Raw genomic sequence first — 20,593 nt, forward strand, 5'->3', positions numbered from 1 at the left:
AGACATGAAAAGTTAAAAGCAAAACAAACACACAAACCCTATTACTAAAACCCACATTATGTCAACACAGAGAGAGAAGAGCACAGTGGTTAGAAATGCCTGGGCTTCAGCGTATGAGTCACCTGAATTTAAATCCCAGCCCCACTAATTACTAGCTGGGTGACTGGACAAATTAATCACCACCCCAACCGAACGGGTGGGGATAATAATACCTAATTTAAATGCAAGAACACTGTAGGTATTCAAGACAGTTGACTGACTGCCTAGCAAATAGGAACTACTCAGTAAGTAGTAATTATTACTCCTCTCTAATTATATAAACATCTAGCCTTGGTTCCTTTTTCATAAGCAGAGTATTAAAATACTGAATTAGACTTTCTCATGTGAGTTTGCATAGGCTTCCTATCTAAAACAGTAGACACATGAGAACAAGATTAAAACAATAATATTTAAATATCTAAATCTTAATCTATGTTTGGTCTCTTTAAAAAAAATCACACATTGACATTTTGGTTGAAAGTGAACATATCCTGATGATGCTCAAAAATAATTCCTACCATGCTTGTTAGTTATCAAGAGTAGGAAAAAACTTTTTTTTTTTTTTTTTTTTTTACCTATTGCAAATACAAAGTGGACCTGAAGAACTAAAAACACAATAGAATTCCTTTTCTAAAAACAAAGCCAAACAAAACACTTGACATTTCAGGAAATGTGATTAGAAGAGAAAGGAGAGGTCATCACACCATATATAACATAAGTGGGCCCTTAAATGGGGTTAATAGAGCGGAATAAATGGTTGAGAGAGGCCCAGCGGGAACATCAGTCTCACAAGAGGGGCAGCTAGGGGGCTGGGAGGGACAGATAAACCACAAAGGATACTCAGAGATTCTCAGAATAAAGATACAAGATTTGCCTCCATCTGTTCTTGTATTTTTTTTAAAAAAAAAAAACACCAATTTTTAACAACATAAATATGTTTTAAACTATTGGGGCGCCTGGGTGGCTCAGTCGGTTGAGCATCCGACTTCAGCTCAGGTCATATCTCACAGTTGGTGAATTTGAGCCCCGTGTCGGACTCTGTGCTGACAGCTCAGAGCCTGGAGCCTGCTTCAGATTCTGTGTCTCCCTCTCTCTGCCCCTTCCCCACTGATGCTCTGTCTCTGTCTCTCAAAAATGAATAAACATTAAAAAAAATTTAAACTCAAAAGCATATCCACAACTTAAATGGACTGTAGAATCATTACTTATACATGACTCTCCCCTTGTGTTAAGTGCCTCAGTCATGACTGCAATTTAGATATGCTATAGTTGTTTTCTGTACAAAATAAAGTAGATGCTAAAGGAGATGGGAATTTTTTATTTTTTTATTTTATTATTTATCTTGTTGAGAGAAACCGAGACAGCACAAGCAGAGGAGGGGCAGAGAGAGAGAGGGAGAGCGAGAATCCCAAGCAGGCCCCGCCGTCAGTGCAGAGCAGACACGGGGCTTGAACCCACGAACCCTGAGATCATGACCTAAACCAAAACCAAGAGTTGGTCACTTAACCGAATGGGCCACCCAGAAGCCCCTAGATGGGACTTTAATTTTTTAAAAAAGGAGAGATTCACCCTACACAAAAGAACTGCTTCTTTCTTTCACCTCTCCTTTCCCAGGAGACCAGACTCATTTATCAAATATTTCAAAGAGGATTTGAGCATCTCCATTAATTACGGTAAAAAAAAAACAAATTAGAATCTGCTCTTTCCTCTTCCCCAATCTAAAGCTCCCTATTCTTACGTATCAGTCTGGCTACATTTCAACTGTAGCCTCTAACAAAATGAACAGAAGAGGGATCTGAAATTTGACTCATTACAGATACTCCTCCACACGGGGAGCATACTTTTAGTGCATGCATATACATGCCATCCTTCTTGTCACTTTTCTTTTGTGTTTACTTTATGCATCAATTTAAAAACTAAGGTAAGTGAAAGTTAACAGGGTCAGACCCAATTCTTAGGGGTTTCTCCACGGATGTAAGTAAAGCACATACCTGATTTGACTGCTGCTATTGCCTTTGCAGGGGTAGTGACAGCACTGATTAGGTTACATAGTGAGATCCCACTGTTGTTTACTTTCTGAATCTCTGGTGTTTTTGAACTCCACTTCTCTTGTAATTTCTTGAGATATGAAAACACATTATTTTCCAGTCTTCATAATAGTTTCAAAGTTACACATTATAATTCAATTTCTTTACCATATCTTAAAGCAATGATGACTGTGGGTCCTGATTCATGGAGGCACGGATAGAAAAAAAGGCACCATCCCTACGTGACTGTTAACACTGTGCCCAGGTGACTGTTAACACTGTTAGCAGTGAGAAGTGAGGTATGGTCCATCCTGCATTCTGCTCCTAGCCACAGTGGAAGTCAGGCTATTTCTAGCTGCCATGGATTCCAAAGTAACTGTCAACTGCCAGTCTGAAGACTATACTCAGTAGTGGCCAAATTACAAGAAGAAAGGTACTAGAAATGATTTTTTTTAAAAATGGGAATTCAGAATTCTATTTAATAGTGAGTTTTAATCATCAAAATTTCAATGAATTTTTAAAAACCTACATCTCCACAAAGTTGGGAGTTGGGATAACTGCTGTAACTGGTCGTAAGTTTTAGGATTTGAATCAGTTGGCAAGACTTGTACACTATTTGTACTAGGGATTCAAATACTGGTTACAGTGATGTATCTGAGCTAGAGTTAATTGCTGAGTTGAAGAGCAGGGTCTTTTACATAACGTTATGAGAAATGGTATAAAAACTCAAGCTAAGTAGAGATTTGATGGGGAAGTAAACTTGGGTACTAGAACAGGCAGCCACTAATAAATATCTCTCAAAAATCAAATTAAGTCAAAGTTTGTGTTCTTCCTCAAAAGGATCAGAGCTATGTTATGACTTCCAAGTATCACCAAAATATACTGAACATAAATGAGGATCTAACTTAATATGATATTAGATAAAAGAAAACCACTAATAGTCTTTTAACCTCTCATGACTCACACAGGCAAGTAAGAATTAGTATTAGATAATGATTCACCTTAGTTTCTTCCAAAGATTTTCCTAAATCCTCCGCACCAAAAGAAGGCTGCACAATAGGAACTCTTTCTGTTGTTTCTTCTATCCATGACTTCAATGACTTAACAAGGACTTGGAAAGCATCCATCTGTTCTTGACAAGAAGATACAGCTTCTTTTCTAGATAACAAAAATTATTGAAGAATTTAAGTCTCCGACAGAAAATACTCCAAAGAAATAATTACTAATAAATAAATTATTATTCTTGTATCAAACTTACTATTAAGAAAAAAATATTCCTCTATGCACTCTCTAACCCTTGATAAAAAGAGGAAAGGTGTCATAGATCCAAGTGAAATCAGCTAAATAACTACTTTATTCCTCAGGCACACTCCACAGAAAAAGATAGGAGCAGTTAAGAAATCTGTAACCCATATGGTAATGGCACTCTATAATGCTACATAAACTCTAAGGCTATATAAACAGTTTTAACATTATTTAGATTCAGCAAACTTTGATCTGTCCACTTTATATGGTGCTTAATGCCAGCAGGCACAGAATGGGCAGGGAAACATTTACACATCACTGACATGAGGAAAACATCCTGCCACCTAGTGGTTTCTATATGACACTAGAGTCCTTCTAGTGGATGGATAAACCAGGTGCCTCAGAGAGTACAGTTCTCTCCAAACTCTCCAAAGATGAGGTGAGACCTGGTTACAAGAATGTTAACGACCACCTCCCCCACAGATCCTCAGAACGCTCCCCAATGAACTCTAGGATCTTTCTGTACACTAAGCACCTTGGAGGGAGGGCACATGCCCAGCAAGGAACAGCTGTGAGGACAGTCCCATTTGGTACATGGAGGATGACCTATGGATGGCATGTGCGCATGTGCATGTATGTGGAATAGCAACATAGAAGAGTCCACTGAAGCTGGACTAATTACTGATGACTACATGGTCTTAAAACTGGACCATTCTGAAGGAAGAAAAAACCTAGAGTTGACCTAGGGAAAAGAATATTACTTCCGTGCAATGTGAATTAAATATTATGTGACAAGATGGAAAATGTAGCTCTGGAAACTATAGATAATAGCACTCAAAAGTTTTAGGTAGAGGATCCTGAAGAAATTAAGTATAGGTAAAAGATAAGTGTTTTCCATCTTTGTGGGTTCTTTAGCAAAACCAAATGTATATTCCAAACTAACATGAGATCAGAAATATGTATAAGTCTAGCCACAAGGTTTTTTTCTAAAAAGCACAGCTTTTTAGCTCAACTTAGGTTCATTTTCTCGTTTCTTATTTATTCACGGAATCATTTCTTTCTACAACTCTTTAAAAGGTAAACTATTTTACGTTTTAAAAAAGGCCATCAAGAATTATTTTAAAATTGCGCATAGCTTCTGAATTGAGCCCAAAAAGCAATGAGCCATGAGCTATCTTTCAAGGTTATTTCTGCTTTTGCAAATAAAATGTGCTATTCGCCAAAAGCTTCAGAGACTATAGTGACTTTAGATTATTTTCAGTAAAACACCACCACCACTATTTTTCTTCGTAATACTCTCTACTTTTAGGAAAAAGTACCAAATTTCCTTCCTAAATCTTTTAACAAAAATGCACTTAATTTTAATCGCAAAAAAAAAATGTTATCAATATAAAAGCACTTACAAAGTAGTCCTATGCTTATTCTCAAGTTTTATTTCAGGTATTGACATAAGCAAAGAAAAATAATTCATTCTTTAAGTGTCAAGTAGACTAAAATCCAATTTCTTAAGGGGTGCTTACTTTTGTTTGATGGTATGCTCCATTTCCTTGAATTTCTTTGACAAATTATTTGTTTTTTCAAAAACCAGAGCCTTATCACCTGGCAAGCCATGGCTGGATATCTCCTTCAAAAGACTGTGTAAAACTTCAAGATCTTTCTTATGTTCTAAGAATTCAGAAGTTGATTCCTACAAAGGATTTAGATATTTAAACAATAGAAGATACTGCTAGATTTTCAGATGGCATTCTATCTACCAAGAGGTATGTATGGAGCCAGAATGGCTCTCCTCAGAATTTCACAGAATGATCCCGCCTGTAGTCAGTACTCTAAATATAAATAAACATGAAGTAGGCTGTTTGAAAGAGAACATAGTAAATTTATTTAATTTAAAAACGTACTCTTTTTTTTTTTTTTAATTTTTTTTTTTTTCAACGTTTATTTTATTTTTGGGACAGAGAGAGACAGAGCATGAACGGGGGAGGGACAGAGAGAGAGGGAGACACAGAATCGGAAACAGGCTCCAGGCTCCGAGCCATCAGCCCAGAGCCTGATGCGGGGCTCGAACTCACGGACCGTGAGATCGTGACCTGGCTGAAGTCGGACGCTTAACCGACTGCGCCACCCAGGCGCCCCAAAAACGTACTCTTTATACTCTGTCTCTTTGTGGGTTCTGGCATATAAGTTACTTTTAAGATCTTTAATATGTGCAAACTGTGTATGTGAGACATGGTGTTCATTTCTAATCAATGAGCAAAACATGTCAAGGAGAAGATGGGGTTTGGGATTTTTAAAGGAGGGAAACACAGATCCTTACCAATCTATCAGCAATTAATCTATCAGCAATCTATCAGCATTACGTTAATTATAATTCCGCTAATACATGTATGAGCTGGTCTTAAATGTTAATATACTTGATTAACCTCGTGATTATTAAGGAAGACACACCTGCATATATTGAGACAATTCACTAACGTCTTTTCCTGGCACATCTGTGTCAGTAAGAGCCTGAGTTTTTGTTTCTAAAAACGTTTGGAGCTTTTCTGAGAGGTTCTCAAAGAGTTCTACTTTGGTTTTGAGCTCCTCCATCTTGGCCAGTTTTTCTTTGTGTTTATGACTAGCTTCTGAAAACCGAGCAGACAAGTCTTTCATCTTGGCCTGCAGTGAGGATGCAGTGGATGGGTCTGAGGTCTCCATAAATTTCTTCACTTTTTCATTCATGGCATTTATACTGCTCTGACGACCTGCAATATCCTGTTCCAACATCTGAAATGAACCAAATAATGCATATGTTTCACAATGATGTTTACAAATAGTATCACAGAGTGTTAAAAACATCACTATTCATAACAACATGAGCTTGAACCACCTGTGACTGAGGCAAGTTAACGTTGAAACTGACTGACAAGTTTGATCTGTCCCTGGAGGAACACAATCCCAAATCTCTTCAAGAGAGACTGGAGGACAGCTGGCAAGTTGCCTGAGCAAGGCAGGAGGCGGCTGCTACTCAGCAGCCCCTGGGATCCAATGGAGCCCCGGGATTATCCATGGTCCTCATTTTTAAAAGGCTAGACAACAACAAGATTGATCTGATTAACCTCATGTGCAGCTGGCTGAAGCTGTGATACACACGATAGGGCTCATGTATGTGTAAGCCCTCTGAAATGAATTACACTCATGAAAAAGTATACAAAGCTCTCTCTATACTTCTTCACAGAAAAACTGTTCTGACACATGTGTTTTGGTGCAAGCAATACTGTCCAGTTATATTCAGGAAACCCCTTTTTCTATATCCTTAAATTGATCTTAAATCTACCCCTTCTTGGGACTTTTTAAACATTTTTTTTTTCATCTAAAAGTGTTTTTTTTTTTCTTTTTAAATGTCACTTACAATGTTTTTACTGATCACATCCTGAAGAGCAGCAGAGTTTAAGGGCACTTGACCTTGTTCTTTCAGAGAACTTTCCACACTTCCCATCCAGTCCAGCATTTCATCCAGGCCATCCTGCACACTCAGTGAGCGGGTCAAGGTTATCTGGAGTTTTTCATTTCGTTCATTAACAGACTTGGACAGATCATCATATCTCCCAACAATGTCATCTAGTCCAAAGAGATCAGGAAATGTTAACCATGAAGTTCTCTTTGACCTATTCCTTTTCAAAAATACACTAAGGTGAGTCACAAAACTTCCATACCAAAATTGGAAAAAGGAAAAAGTTTAAATGATAAATTCAAAATACATAATCAGAGCACCATCTAAAAACTTAAAAAAAGAAGGAAAGCATCTCAGTGGAATATAAAAAAAAGAATTATTTCTTAAAAAATAGTTCAAATATATGCCATCTGCATTTGAAAAGAGATTTTTGGATGCATAAATATTTGAATTGTTGCAGAGAATGTTAAGTGGTCTAAACTGCTGATGTTTGGAATAAATATTGGTTCTCAACCTGACATTTCAAATTAGCCATACTTGGTAACTATATGGGGGGAAAAGGGTGACAGTCAGATACAGCTATTCTCAAGAAACAATACACAGCTATAAAAAGATTTATCAAGAATTAACCCTCACATATAAAAAGTTATCTCTCCCATGTACACATATGCATTCTCCGTCTCTCTCCCTCTCTCTCTCTCTCTCTCACACACACACACACACACCACACATAACTAAGCTTTTGTCATCCTTCACATCCTAAGCAAAGTACTCAAATGCACAGAAATTGACAGATCCAAACATGAGAAAATAAATAAATATAATCAGAAAACAGATAATGAAAATTCACTTAAAATAAAGAGGGTTGAGGTTATGCTTCTAAAATATAAATAGAATGTATTTGAAAAGTTTGATAGCAGACAAAAGGGAAAAATAAATGTTAACAGCTTGACCTATCTCAGATGAGATTAACCTTCTTTTCAATTAAGATGCTAAAAAAGCAGCCCATTCTAGCCAATTTTTCACTCAAATATAAAGTTCTATATTTTAACATCCTACATTCTGTACTGCAGACCAAAAAAAGTTCAAAGAACAATGATTTTAAATGTATTAATCTCTCTCTGGAATAATCATCAATTTGTCATTCACTGTACAATAATTTGAAACATATTTTAATTACTTCTGAATGCTTTAGTTGGATACATTGTATGTGCAGTTAGCAGAAAACTTTGACCTGAAACCCCTCTCTAAAAGTGAAATATTTTACACGTTGTGTTTGGTCCATGGAACATGATCTATATAAGCAATATTTCCCTTTGATTGTTTTAATATATAATGAGAAAACAGTTTGACAAATTTTCACTAAATTGAGAGGTTAAATTTAATTTAAAGAGACAATCATGCTTCTGCCACAGAACATAATGAAGCCCTGAGAATGTGGAGGCGGAGTGGGGTGGGGGGCATAGGGGAGTGCACTGAATATGCACCAAGATTCTATCAGCAGACAAAACAAGCAGCAAGTTCAAATACAAGCCCTGCTTTGAAAGTCACAAGAGAAGATACTCTGAATTGCAGGTAGTGATTGATTACCAGGTGAACTGCTTCTCAAATGGGCAATTCTGTGCATCAGCAGGGTAACGTAGGCAATCTGTTTAGCCTTGCTAAGGGACGTCCCACACAAAGTCAGCTATTTTAATAAAATTAACACATCTTGAATGTTACTATTTTCGTATTTCTTAGTGATCAAGTACTGTCACTGAAGTCAATTCTTGCTTTTACTAAGTGAATATTGTTTTATAAAAAGTGACAAAATGAAATCTACTGTAAGAATATTAATTTTTTAAGTGGTTGGTTTTCATAGAGTCACATAGAGTTTTCTTAGGTCACACAGATCTTAGAGAAATTCCTCTCTATCTTAAATATATTTTCACATATTCCTAGAAACTTATACCACATAGAAGTTTTAAGTCTCAAAATAATGTGTAATATGCGGAGTTTTAAGCTAATAAAAATGAGACTATGTACAATTAACAGTGGGAAAAATGTCAAAATGCCTCTGCAAATAACAGCAACACATATAACAAAGTCTTTCTTTCTTCTCCAAATCTCTGTGCCCAAGTCTTTAAAGCAGTTGGTTGCAAATGTGGGATGTCAAAATGGTACACTGGCATATAGGAACAAAATGTTAGACCTTCCGTTCATATTTTTTACCTTATACTTTAAAATGTTATGTTTTTGTATTTTATAATTATAATACACATAATGTGATAAGACAGTAACGTGTACATAACTTATAAATACACATGCATATATGAGGGTGTATGCTGAAAATTATTTGATAGAGGTGCATGATCAAAGAAGTTTAGACATCTTTAAGAATGTAAAAAAAAGTTTTCCTTCTACAGAGCAGTTTTAGAAAAGCAAAGTTTCGTCCTTCTCTTCATCTAAAATTTCTGCTCAGATTTTAATTCACACTTTCTTTGATGCGAAAACACAGGTCCAATTATCTTACAAAACATTAAGTTTTCTATTTCACATGTAGAAATATATAATAACCTGAAACTACACATTAAATAATATGAAAAGCAGCAAAGTCGAAGCAAAACATACAGTAAGACAGCAAGCATTTACCGATACCCCCACTGTGCATTTACTATAAACTAAACATTATGAGTGGATACGAAGAATAACATGCAATAGCTCTTTTCTTAAGAAATGTGGACTCTGAGAGGGCACAAAAGCACCAACATAACTGGATACAAGTTTCTAGTATCACCAAAGAACTGGGGCAACTGGAACCCTGTGAGACCCCTCAAAGGCTTCTAGAAAATGGAGAGCTGGAAATGTTGGTTTAAAGCACATCTCTTAGCCCCACGCTCCTGCTTTCAACAAAGACAGACCCCTCCAGGGAGTCTCTTTTGGCTACAGGATTAGAGGCTAGCTCTGCCCAATGCCATCAACCAAAAGAATCTGAAGTTCTACTTCCTGTGGTGAATACTACATAGAGTTTTTGTTACATTTTCTAAAAATAAAACTAAACTTTAAATATACTCCTCTCAAAGAATACAACCCCCACTCCCAATATACCTGCTGAGAAAAGCCATGCCTCTTCCCAGATTGAGAAGCACCATTTCACAGTGAAAGGCCATAAACAACACAATATACACTAGTGAACGTGTTCTCCATATCAGAATATCTTCATTTAGGATTTACCCGGGAGAAAGTGAACAAGAAAATCAATACTCACCCAGTGTTTTCTGGATATCATTCTTGGCTGGAAGTAAAGATCCTCTGGCATCTAAAAGGACTTCGGCCGTTTTTTTCAGTTTCTCTACAGCCACCTGCTGATTTGATATCTGCCCTTGCAGAGCCTGGAGGATTGAATGCCTCAGTTATACTCAGTAGGACTAAATGGTATATTTCCAGTATAAAAAAATTGCTTACAGTAAGATAAAGTTAAATTGGACAGAATAATCTCTTCATCATTACAAACTTACTCCAGAGTCCTTAGAGTAAGGCCAGTTATAAAGTGGTGTTAGCAAAGATATCAACCAGTCAGGATAATACAAATTCAGTCTTGAAATTAACCCTTGAGCATATGTTCATGATACTTGGCCTGATTCTCGATCTTGCAACCCTCTACCTCTAGCCTGAGATCCCCTTGAGTCCCCACTTTGAGACTTCAGAGGATACCCTCACTAACCACCAGAAAACAACAACAAAAATCAACCTGACAAAAAACCTTTGGGACTCTGACTCCAAGTAAGGAAACAATTAGGGATTTCCATTTCAATACAAAGTCATGTTTATATCTGTTTATTCAACAAAAGTTACTTAACATCTAACAAATCCAAAATATCTTGCTATGTTTGTGAAGATCCAAAAAAAAAAAAACAAAACAAAACAAAAAAAAAAACCCAACAAACCAGACACAAAGCTCGCCCACAGGGATCTTACAGTCAGAAAGTGTTAAGTGCTACTGGAAACTGAGAAGAGGAATAACTGGGAAGGGAACTGACATCCACCCCCATGGTGGTGAGACTGAGGTAAGTCCTGAAAAAAACGTTGATTGAGGCATGCAGGAGTGGAGAGGGGTAACAGCTCCCTGCAGAGGGACAGATGGGGACAGAAACATCCTAGGAGAAGGGGAGGGTCCCAACCAGTTAGAGAATGTGTATGGGTGAATAAACAGTACCAGGACCGGGAAGGCTTCAAATGTCTGCTAAGGAGTTTACATTTTACCCTGCAGCAATGGAAAGTTATTCAGGGCTTTTGAATAGGGACTGACATGCTCAGAGCTGTCTTAAGAGAAGACTAAATTTGTAGCACTGTGTGGGATAAACTAAATGGGTAAGAAATGAGGGAGAGACACCAGTTAGGGGCAACTTAAGCAGTTGAGAGGCCCCGTTCGGGACTGGGAAGGTAGAATTGGTGATGGAGTAGGGGAGGGACCACAGCACTTGATAACTGGTTATCTAACACTGTGCCGTGTCATATGATAGCCACTAACTACATGGGGCTTTTTAAATTTAAAATTAATTGAAATCAAACAAAATTAAAAATTCAATTCCTCAGATGCACCAGCCACATTTCAAGCACTAAGTAGCCAAGGGTGAGGAGTGGTTACCACAATGGAGAGATTACAGAATATGTCCACCATCACAGAATGTTCTATCAGACATCACTGCTTGAGGGGGCAGGAACAAGAGAAAAGACAAGAGAAATATCCAGAGTTTTTGAGCCTAGGTAATTAATGGAATTCGTAAGCGAAAGTGGGAGCAAAGGAGAGTCTGGGAATTTATGACTTCAAAGTACTCTTAGGACCCTCATATAGGAAAAAAACCCAAGGGTGTCGGGGTGGCTCAGTCGGTCAATCATCTGACTCTTGATTTCTCAGGTCGTGATCTTGCAATTTGTGGGATCAAGCCCTCCATCAGGCTCTGCACTGATGATGCAGAGCCTGCTTGGGATTCTTCCTATCTCTCTGCCCCTTCCCCACTTGCACACTCTCTCAAAATAAATAAACATTAAAAAAAGAATTAAAAAAAAAAAGAAAAAAAACAGTGAAGTTGGAAAGGGAGTTGACTCTGAACACAGGCTGGAACTAGACATAAAGCACTGGAAGCCAAGACCCATGGTGAGACTGCTAGAGAAGAAAGCAGGAAAACACCGGAGAAGAAGGCCATAAGGAATCACAGAGAGTTCTACGTAAGTGATTAGAAGGGAAAAAAACAAACACAAAAAAACCTATCATCAAGGAGATGGAAATCGGCCTGAAACAATTCTGTCCCCAAAGGTTACAGGAAGACAGAAAGTGGAAAATGTTATTAATGTCATCTGCTTTAGAAAGGATACTATAACCTTGAATCTGAAGAGAAGCCCCCATTTCTCTAAGCAGATGCAGCTCAACAGCTAGGACAAAGAGAGAAGTAGAGGCAAGAACCACAGATAAGTCTTCCAGAAGTTTGGCCCGGCATTCCTAACCCCTCTGACGTAGCTGTGTCCAAATGGGCCACTGTCCACATGGGCCCCATGCTTGGCTTTCATTTCACTGAAGCTACTCAAGGTCCTCTTCCAGTCTCACATTCGGATTTCAAATTCAAATTCCCCTATGTCCAACTGTAGATGAACTCATCCCTGGCCGTGGGCCCAGGTTTCCAACTGGCTCTTGATCGTTTCCATCTGGGTGTAAACAGTCACCACAGACTCAAAACACTAAATCTGAACTCATCATCTCATCCCCTACACCTGCACTTCTCCTGGTGTTGCATCAGGTGATCCAAGTAGTAACTCTGAGGCTCTTCCTAGACTCTCCCTCAACCCTCCTTTCCACATGCAAATCCACCACCAGGCCCTGACAATTTTACCTGCTTAACGGTGTTTCTGTTTTTTCTTTAATCAGACCTCTGTTCTGTATTTCTGGATCACTGCAGGATAATCTCTCACTCAACTCAAAAAAGCATCCTAACTGTGCTCCCTGTCTCCAGTCTCTTCCCTGATATAGCCTCCCCAATGTGTTCTATCTAAAATATATACTGACTAGATCACTCCTCTCTTTAAAATCTTTCAGTAGCTTCCCAGTGCCTTCATAAAAAAGACAGACTTGAGTATACTCTAAAAGGTCCAATGAAATCTATTCCTTAATTCTATCTTCAATATCTTCCACCTCCTGTTCCAGAAATGTCCAACAACACAGCTATTTTGCTCAAGCCGGACCCAATGTTTAACATCTCTACATACTAACCTTCTCATGCAACCCTGTTATCCTGAGCCTGGCCTCTTATTCACCCTTTCATAGTCAGCTGGTAACCCTCCTAACTTTCTCTTCAGCCCTAGTTCTAAGTACTCCCTGCAGGTTCTCCCATAAATGCCCTGTGAATATTACTGGGTTTGTCTCTTCTTTTAAACTGTAACTTCCTTGAAAACTAGGAATTCATTCCATTCAGCTTCCTTTTATCACTGCCTACACAATGTCTGGCATATAACATTTCTAGAATAAGTAAATGAATGAAAATAAATAAAAATATCAAGTATAAGATCCAGAAAGATCCTCTTCTGTTTCAGCCTTCATTTCAGACTAAAGCAAATGCCTATAGCCAATCACAACTATTTCCTCCACTAATTTTTATATTCAAGAAAACTTAAATGACATATGGGCAGTACATATATGTCAAAAGGCCCACTAAGCTGTGGCCAACATGTGATTTGTGATCTGTATACCAGATCCTGACGTTGTCCCAAGAAGCCAAAGAACCTGTGTTAGAGTGGGTCTGTCTAAGGAAATTCTTCCAGATGTTTAGTTATAGAAGGTATAAAAAATTCCTCAAGACAGGAACTTTACCTAGAACCAGACTGAAATCTAAGACACAGCTTACTTGCATTGCATGCTTATTTAAGAGATGGAATAAGGTTATGGATACCTCCAAAAACAGATGTTTTTAGAATGTGCGTTCTCCAAGGGGAGAATCAGGGTTTCAACATCTGTGTCTTCACAAAATCTTACCGTGGGCCTAGCACATAAATGTCCACCAAAAAAATATATGCCAAAGTTCTACAAAAACATCCAATACCAAAGATGGCCCTACTAAACATCCTAAAACTTAGAAATGGATTACAAAAGAAGCATTTTTTTTCTTCCCCTCTCCTTTTCAAAACATCCCACGTCTTTTCTCTGCATAATTATGTTTAAGAGAGTCAACAGTTTTTAATTCCCAACATGTATTGGGTTATAATTTGGTGATAGCAGTGGTTTACAATACTACTTTAGGATAAAACTGCAAATTAAAATAGTCAAAAGGGTACCATATGTAGTTTATAAAGGATCTCAATGACATTAAAACATGAAAGAGCATCTATGACCGGAAATACTGAAAGATTATGACCTTGGGCCCCTTGCCTGGACCAGAGAAGCGTGAAATCTGTAAAGGGCACTTGTCCAACTCATAGAAGATTCCTGACTTGACACTATCCCTGAGATCAAGGCAAGGCTACAGGGTGGATACTGCCAGGCAGCATGACCTAGCTCCACACCTGCTCCCAAACCCAGGCCTCTCAGCTGGTCCCCAAATCCTGTCTTTCTGTGCCTCAGATGGGACAAAAATTTTGTTTGGTCCATGGATTTTCCTGGAAGCCGATCCTGAGGAGGTCATTATAGCTCAGTGGTATCAGAGTGCAGACAACTCAGCTAACAGTCATTTGAATAATAATGATAATGACAATGTGCTATTGGGAGAATTATTTCACATGAACCGACTTGGGTACCCCCAAATCACATTATCTGCCCAATAGAATATGTTAGCATTGCAAATGTAGACAAAACAAAATGTGGTAGTCTTATGTGTTTATATTACTGTTAAAGAAAAATAATTTTACATGTTAATAAAAATGAAAGAAATGGAGACTACCCAACCCTCATAAAAATTTATCCTTGCTACATGCTGAGATCATCTGTGAGGAAAATATGAACGTATGCCAAGAACAACTTCAATTGCACATTTAATTTTTTAAATTATGCTGTGGCTTAATTAGAATTTATCCTCCTTTGAGACATTGCTCTCCTCTTTACTATTTCTTTGGCTGCCTTGTGACTGAAAGAATCTTCTTCCACAGCACATACCAAGTAAGTTCTCCTGTTTTAGAATTAATCCATGTATCTGTTTAACTTAAAAGCCATAGCATTCTTTGGGGTTTTTCTTTCTCTTTTTGCTCCAGTTATAAAAAAATTACTTTCATATAGTATGTAATCAGTTTCCTGATAGAGACCTAACTTGAAATGTGTTGTATTTTATATACTTTCCTATACTAAAAGCACCTAACTTTTTTTTAATGTTTTATTTCATTTTGAGAGAGCATGAGCAGGGGAGGGGCAGAAAGAGGGAGACACAGAATCCGAAGCAGGCTCCAGGCTCTGAGCTATTAGCACAGAGCCCGATGTGGGACTTGACCTCATGAACTGTGAGATCATGACGTAAGTTGAAGTCAGATGCTCAACCCACTGAGCCATACTGTCCTTTGACACGTAATCAAGTGTGACCTGAAAACTTAAGGCAGATTTGTTCCAGTGCTTGTGGGAAAGAAAAAAAGAAAGGGTAAAAGCAAAGAGGTCCAGGACTGATAATGCACATCTAGAGGAAGGAAACAACCCCTGGGAGGCAGCACCACTGCAGGATTCTGACCTGGAACTGGACCTCTCCCGGGTGCCTAATGTGACCCTGAGTAAAGACAGAAGCAGCGCCCTCCCCTCTCCTCTCCTCCGGGCACCTCACCTCCCTCCTTTCATCCCGTGCTTCCCATCCCCATCTCTCTGCCTTGGCCTTAACCTGCCACATTTCACTCTGGTATGACCTCCAGGCAGAAGCTGCCAGTCTCAGGCAGTAACTAACATTACAGTACCTGTTTTCCTTGTAATAGCACAATAATAATGATTTTTTGATTCTGTAACTAACAGAGGCAACTAAACTCTGAACTGTAGTTGTTTCACTGGCAATACTGCGTTTACTTTCTAGCTACAGCAGCAATAAGTGACTGCTACCCACCTGCTAAAAGAAAAGACAGAACAGATTTATGAAATGAAACTTTCAAATTCAAAATTATCAGTCACATGGAACAGCAGTAAAACACTTCAAAAGTTATCTCACTACATTAAGATTTTAAAATAGGCTTTCGGTTGCACAAGTGCTCAGTCGGTTGAGCCTCCAGCTCTTGATGTCAGCCCAGGTCGTGATCTCCCAGTTCGTGAGTTCAAGTTCCATTTTGGGCTCTGTGCTGACAGCAAGAAGCCTGTTTGGGATTCTCTCTCTCTCCCTCCCTTGTTTGTGCACTCTTTCTCTTTCTCAAAATAAATAAATAAACTTATTTTTTTTTGAAAAATAAAATATATATGGATTAAATTGAAGATACTCTTCCATTGTGGGTATTCTGAGATTTCAATTATTCAGTCTGACACCAAGCCTGCATTTTTTGAAGAGCAGGTAGACTTTTTGAGAACTGTGCTAGGTAATAACTGAAGTTTATGTCTCTAAGAATTACAGCGATACTCAATAGGAACACCAATCCTGGCCCTCAGACCCCAGATGGGACAGTGACATCCATTCTTCCTTTTCACCTGTTCATTCTTGAACAAGTATTTACTGAGTACCCACTTTGGGCCATGTACTCTTCTAGGTGCTGGGGAGGTAGCAGTGAGCAAAATGGAGGAAAACACACCTACCTTCATGGAACTTAATTGCAATGAACAAAATAAAGAAGTGTAGAGATAAGTAAGTGGCCAGGGCAATAGTGGTTTTTCTTTAGGGAGGAGGGAGCAGTGGGATGTCAGCCATAACAGCAACATCCAACAGTTAAACAACAGTGGAAAAAACAATCTTATTAGAAAGAGAACTGAACTGGATGGTGAATTAGAGTTGCACCTCCCTTTAGAAAGACAAGTACTTTTCCCATACTTTATTCTCCTTTCCTACGTGAAACCATCACACAAGTGTGGGGAGACGGATGGCTTTCAGTAAGATGACAGAAGGGTTGATCTCTCACTTTTCTCTTTCTTTCTTGCTCTAGCTCTTACCTTGGTCTCTTCTAATTGCCTTTGCAGATTTTTAGGGTCCACAGCAATAGGTTCAGATAAGTGTTTGCTTGCTGTGACCTCACAGGCCTGAAGCCCAGAAAGAAGTCCACATGAGGCATCTTCATAGTGTTGATATTTATCCACCAAGTCTTTAAGATTATTCCCGAGGACATTGCACTAAAAAAAAAAAAAAAAAAAAAATCAGAAGAAAAAAAGCGTGGGGGATTAAAATCCCACTATCTTCGCATGTATTAAAAACCTTAGGACCTATGAGTAATGCAACCTGGAAAACATCAGCCTTCAGCCAAAGTTAGTGAAACCTACAGGACTAAGATTTTCTCTTTTACATGCAGAAGCATCTTCAAAGAGTAACAATAAAAACAAAGAGGTAGTTCTAGATTTATACCAATTCAAAAACATATTTACAAGATCTGGGTCTTACCCCAGAACAAAGGATTTAGGAATCAATCACCAGAGGAGACTAATCTACCAGGGCACATTCCCAAGAAGTTTTATCCACCGTGTGTACAGCCATGTATTTGATGGAAAGGTTTTCAAAGTGCTTATAATAAATCACTCATATGTTACACAAGACTGATGTTGCACAAGGAGGGCAAATAATCTAGATCAGAATGAAGCAAAGGCCAATAATCAATGATGCTCTTCAAACCATCTGTGCAACTTGGCCAGTGTGTTCAGCTTATACTGTAAACAGGGAAATGTTCTTCGTATTGTTTTGTTTTAAAACAGAACTCTTCTGCTTGTCCACAAGAAGAAGCTGAAACAGTCTGTTAGCCATTAAGTATTAAAATAGTGCACTGATCAAAGATATCTGCAAAACAAACAAGAGTCATATATGTGAAGGGAATTATCCGAGATGAAACGTCACCTCCCAAGCCTGAGAGGATGCAAATTAGCAAGCAAATTAGCAAGCCACGCTTTGGGCTCAGAACCAAAACATATACGCCACCTGGTGGTCAAATCGGATGCTGGCATTCTAGAGTTCAGGCTGCCTGGAAAATGCATCTCAAAACACTAACTAGGTATAACTTTAGGCTCCTAACCTTTAAACACGTTTGCAGAAGTAAAGCACATGCATAAGAAAGACGGAATGAGGATGAAACCACCTTATTTCCTCTGCTTCAGTTCTTAGATTTCTCGCCTCTAATTCCAAAACAAAAGTTAAGAGGGACAGGGTGAAAACTCTAGTCATAGTCTGATCTTCCCTTAAAAATGAAATTACCTTCGAATAGAGAGACCTGAAGCGATCGGTAGCATGATCCAATTTGCTCTGGACTTCTCTGTGGGTTGCAGAAGTATCGATATTGTCCTGGTCAGCCTTGCTACTGCCACTTCTCCTGCTGCAAGATTTGGCCGCTTCTAACACTCTGTTTCCAGAAATTGTGATGTACCTCAAGTCCCCTTTGTGAGAAATGACGTCTTCTGAGAAACTCTTCTGCCGTTTCAGTTTGGTCATTAAACCACTGAGGTCGTCAGCACCTGCTTCCAGGTTTTCCAATTCTTGTTCTGACTGCTGCAGCCAGTGTTCAAACTCGCTATAATCTGCATCGAACTTTTCTAATTCTTCCTGCAGAGAATGCGTTAATTTCATTTTCTTCTCCGACTCGGCCAGTGCGGTCTCATAATGTGTTTTCAGTTCCTTCATGTTCTTCTGCAGTTTCTCTTTTTCCTCAGGAGAGAGATAGTGACCCTGTTTCTCAAGCAAGGCTTGTGCAGACTGAGTGGCCATGAGGACTGCTTGGTGCTGAGAGACGATCTTCTCATGTTGGGCCTGCGTGAAAACAAATCAGCCGTAAGGTCAGAGCGGCGATGGGGTGACACTGAGGTATCAGGAGCCCAGGACTGACAGACTTGCTTCTCATTAACCTTGTCAAGGTGCACAGTGTGTCCCGTGTACTGGTGCATTTCAGAAGAGCATGCTCTGACCACCCTAACCTTACTTCTGAGGAGGTTTCCCAATCTTCTCTAGAAAGTACTTAGATGATCACATAGGACAAGTACTGTTTTTGAGAAGTTTGGAAAAAATGTTATGAATTTCTCTTCCACGTCTAAAACAAACATCTACAGTATGATCTCAATTTACTCACTGCTTCCTCACAATCACCTTAAAGGGACTGCTAATGTCTTCAGCTAATCACTGAGCAGATAAATACAATATTTTAATTAAGAAATGATCCTGAAAAGACACATACATAGGAAAAAGAGAATTTGTTCCTTTTAAAGCTATAAAAATCCCATGACAACAATTAAGCGAGAACAATACGCATTCAGAGGAGCCCAATAGGATCAAAGAGAATGCTGGAGCTACTTTGCTTCTCTGGCCCTCAGCTTCCTGCATGGGGAGAATGGAGACAATTACCCCTGCACGTCATGGGTTTGCTGAAAGGAGTACATGAGGTCACACGTGTAGAATACCTGCTGACGAGCCTGGCACGTACCAGTTAAAATACACTGGAGTCCCTTTCTCTCCAGCCATAGCAGCTTCTTCCATTCCCCGCAATATGCCATATAAATGTGGCAAATAGGAGAAGAATCCTTTTGGATCATTTTCCACATTTCTCATAATGGTTTACAGGGAGTCAAAGGGCCTGGTAACATTAACGCCGAGCTCCTTTACTGCTTGGCTGTCTCCCACCCTACTTGAGGCACGCCAGTCTCTCAAATACTACCTCTTCCCTCACCTTGTTAGGCACGTTAGGACCTTTTCCTCTGGCTGTTCTCACCAAATGGTTCTTCCCGCAGGTATCTGCCTCGCAACCCCCTTCCCCTCTGACATGTCCTCTCTATGTCTTCACACAGATCTCATCCTCTCATGCAGCCTACTCAGATGATCCTATTTAATGCTGAAGAGTGGCTCCCAACCCCACGCTCACCCACCTGTACCCAACTCAGCAAAACCTCACCACTTTCTAACATCCCATATCGCGTAACATTTAGGTATTTGTTGTCTGACCTATCATCCTCACTCTCCTAGTATGCAAACACCATGACAGGGAATTTCATTTGCTCACTGGGGAATCCCAAGCACCTAGAGCAGTGTTGGCAACAAGGGCTAACTAAGAATAACTATATGCTATGAAGTAGACAGGACCAAGAAGCACCGCTGTAGGGCAACTGTTCACTTTCAAGTCTGATCCCCCACTAGTCAGCAGCGAACTATTTGTATTCTCACTATCCGTAACAACGCCTGCCACACTGTGGGCACAAGATAAATATTTGTGTCTGAAGAACATTTCTCCCACAGACTGTGTCTTTGGCATTTGAAATGGAACCACATACTATTCTCCAGTGGGTCTTCTGAACATAGTAAGTTAGACATACAGAACACCTTAGAAATTTCTGATCCATCCCCTTCCTCTTAAGGTGAGGCAACTCGGGTTGAAGGAAGAAATGCCATGGCTGAGGACATGTGGCACAACTAGAAAGAGCTAGAAACAGGCACTGGGGCTCTCTCTCCACTCTGCCAGGACATCAGGAATTCCTACAGCACTTTCAGAGTCCGTATTCTTAGAAGCAAAAAGATCAGAAGGCAAACCTCATGCAGTGAAACATCTTTATGTCTCAATCCCCCCACCCATATTTTTCACTCCTTGTGTCAAGTTACTAACCTTTCCTGACTGTTATGTAATGGACTCATAAGGCATTCCTAAATGAATTCATTAAGTTTTTCATTTTAAGAAATAATTATAGGGGCGCCTGGGTGGCTCAGTCGGTTAAGCGGCCGACTTCGGCTCAGGTCATGATCTCACGGTCCGTGGGTTCGAGCCCCGC

The 20,593-nt window shown here is 39.2% G+C and overlaps 1 protein-coding gene and 1 long non-coding RNA gene across 23 annotated transcripts in view; one reads left to right on the plus strand and one right to left on the minus strand.

The window, feature by feature from the left end:
• The window catches only part of DST (dystonin), a 493,789-nt gene that overhangs the window by 107,879 nt on the left and 365,317 nt on the right, over nucleotides 1-20,593 (minus strand). For all 22 annotated transcript variants that reach the window (XM_049652833.1, XM_049652831.1, XM_049652828.1 and 19 more), the window contains 8 exons: nucleotides 18,045-18,593; nucleotides 16,802-16,978; nucleotides 9,989-10,112; nucleotides 6,700-6,908; nucleotides 5,757-6,074; nucleotides 4,832-4,998; nucleotides 3,068-3,224; nucleotides 2,031-2,157 (listed from right to left, as the gene is read on the minus strand). In XM_049652833.1, the coding sequence (XP_049508790.1) occupies nucleotides 2,031-2,157; nucleotides 3,068-3,224; nucleotides 4,832-4,998; nucleotides 5,757-6,074; nucleotides 6,700-6,908; nucleotides 9,989-10,112; nucleotides 16,802-16,978; nucleotides 18,045-18,593 (1,828 nt within the window). The remainder of the gene's footprint in view (nucleotides 1-2,030; nucleotides 2,158-3,067; nucleotides 3,225-4,831; nucleotides 4,999-5,756; nucleotides 6,075-6,699; nucleotides 6,909-9,988; nucleotides 10,113-16,801; nucleotides 16,979-18,044; nucleotides 18,594-20,593) is intronic.
• The window catches only part of LOC125937918 (uncharacterized), a 35,803-nt gene continuing 17,605 nt past the window's right edge, over nucleotides 2,396-20,593 (plus strand). Inside the window, exons 1-2 of the long non-coding RNA XR_007462551.1 lie at nucleotides 2,396-2,499; nucleotides 4,900-5,071. This is a non-coding gene — a long non-coding RNA (uncharacterized LOC125937918). The remainder of the gene's footprint in view (nucleotides 2,500-4,899; nucleotides 5,072-20,593) is intronic.

This window comes from Panthera uncia, assembly GCF_023721935.1.
Source record: "Panthera uncia isolate 11264 chromosome B2 unlocalized genomic scaffold, Puncia_PCG_1.0 HiC_scaffold_24, whole genome shotgun sequence".
In the NCBI taxonomy this organism is placed as follows: domain Eukaryota; kingdom Metazoa; phylum Chordata; class Mammalia; order Carnivora; family Felidae; genus Panthera; species Panthera uncia.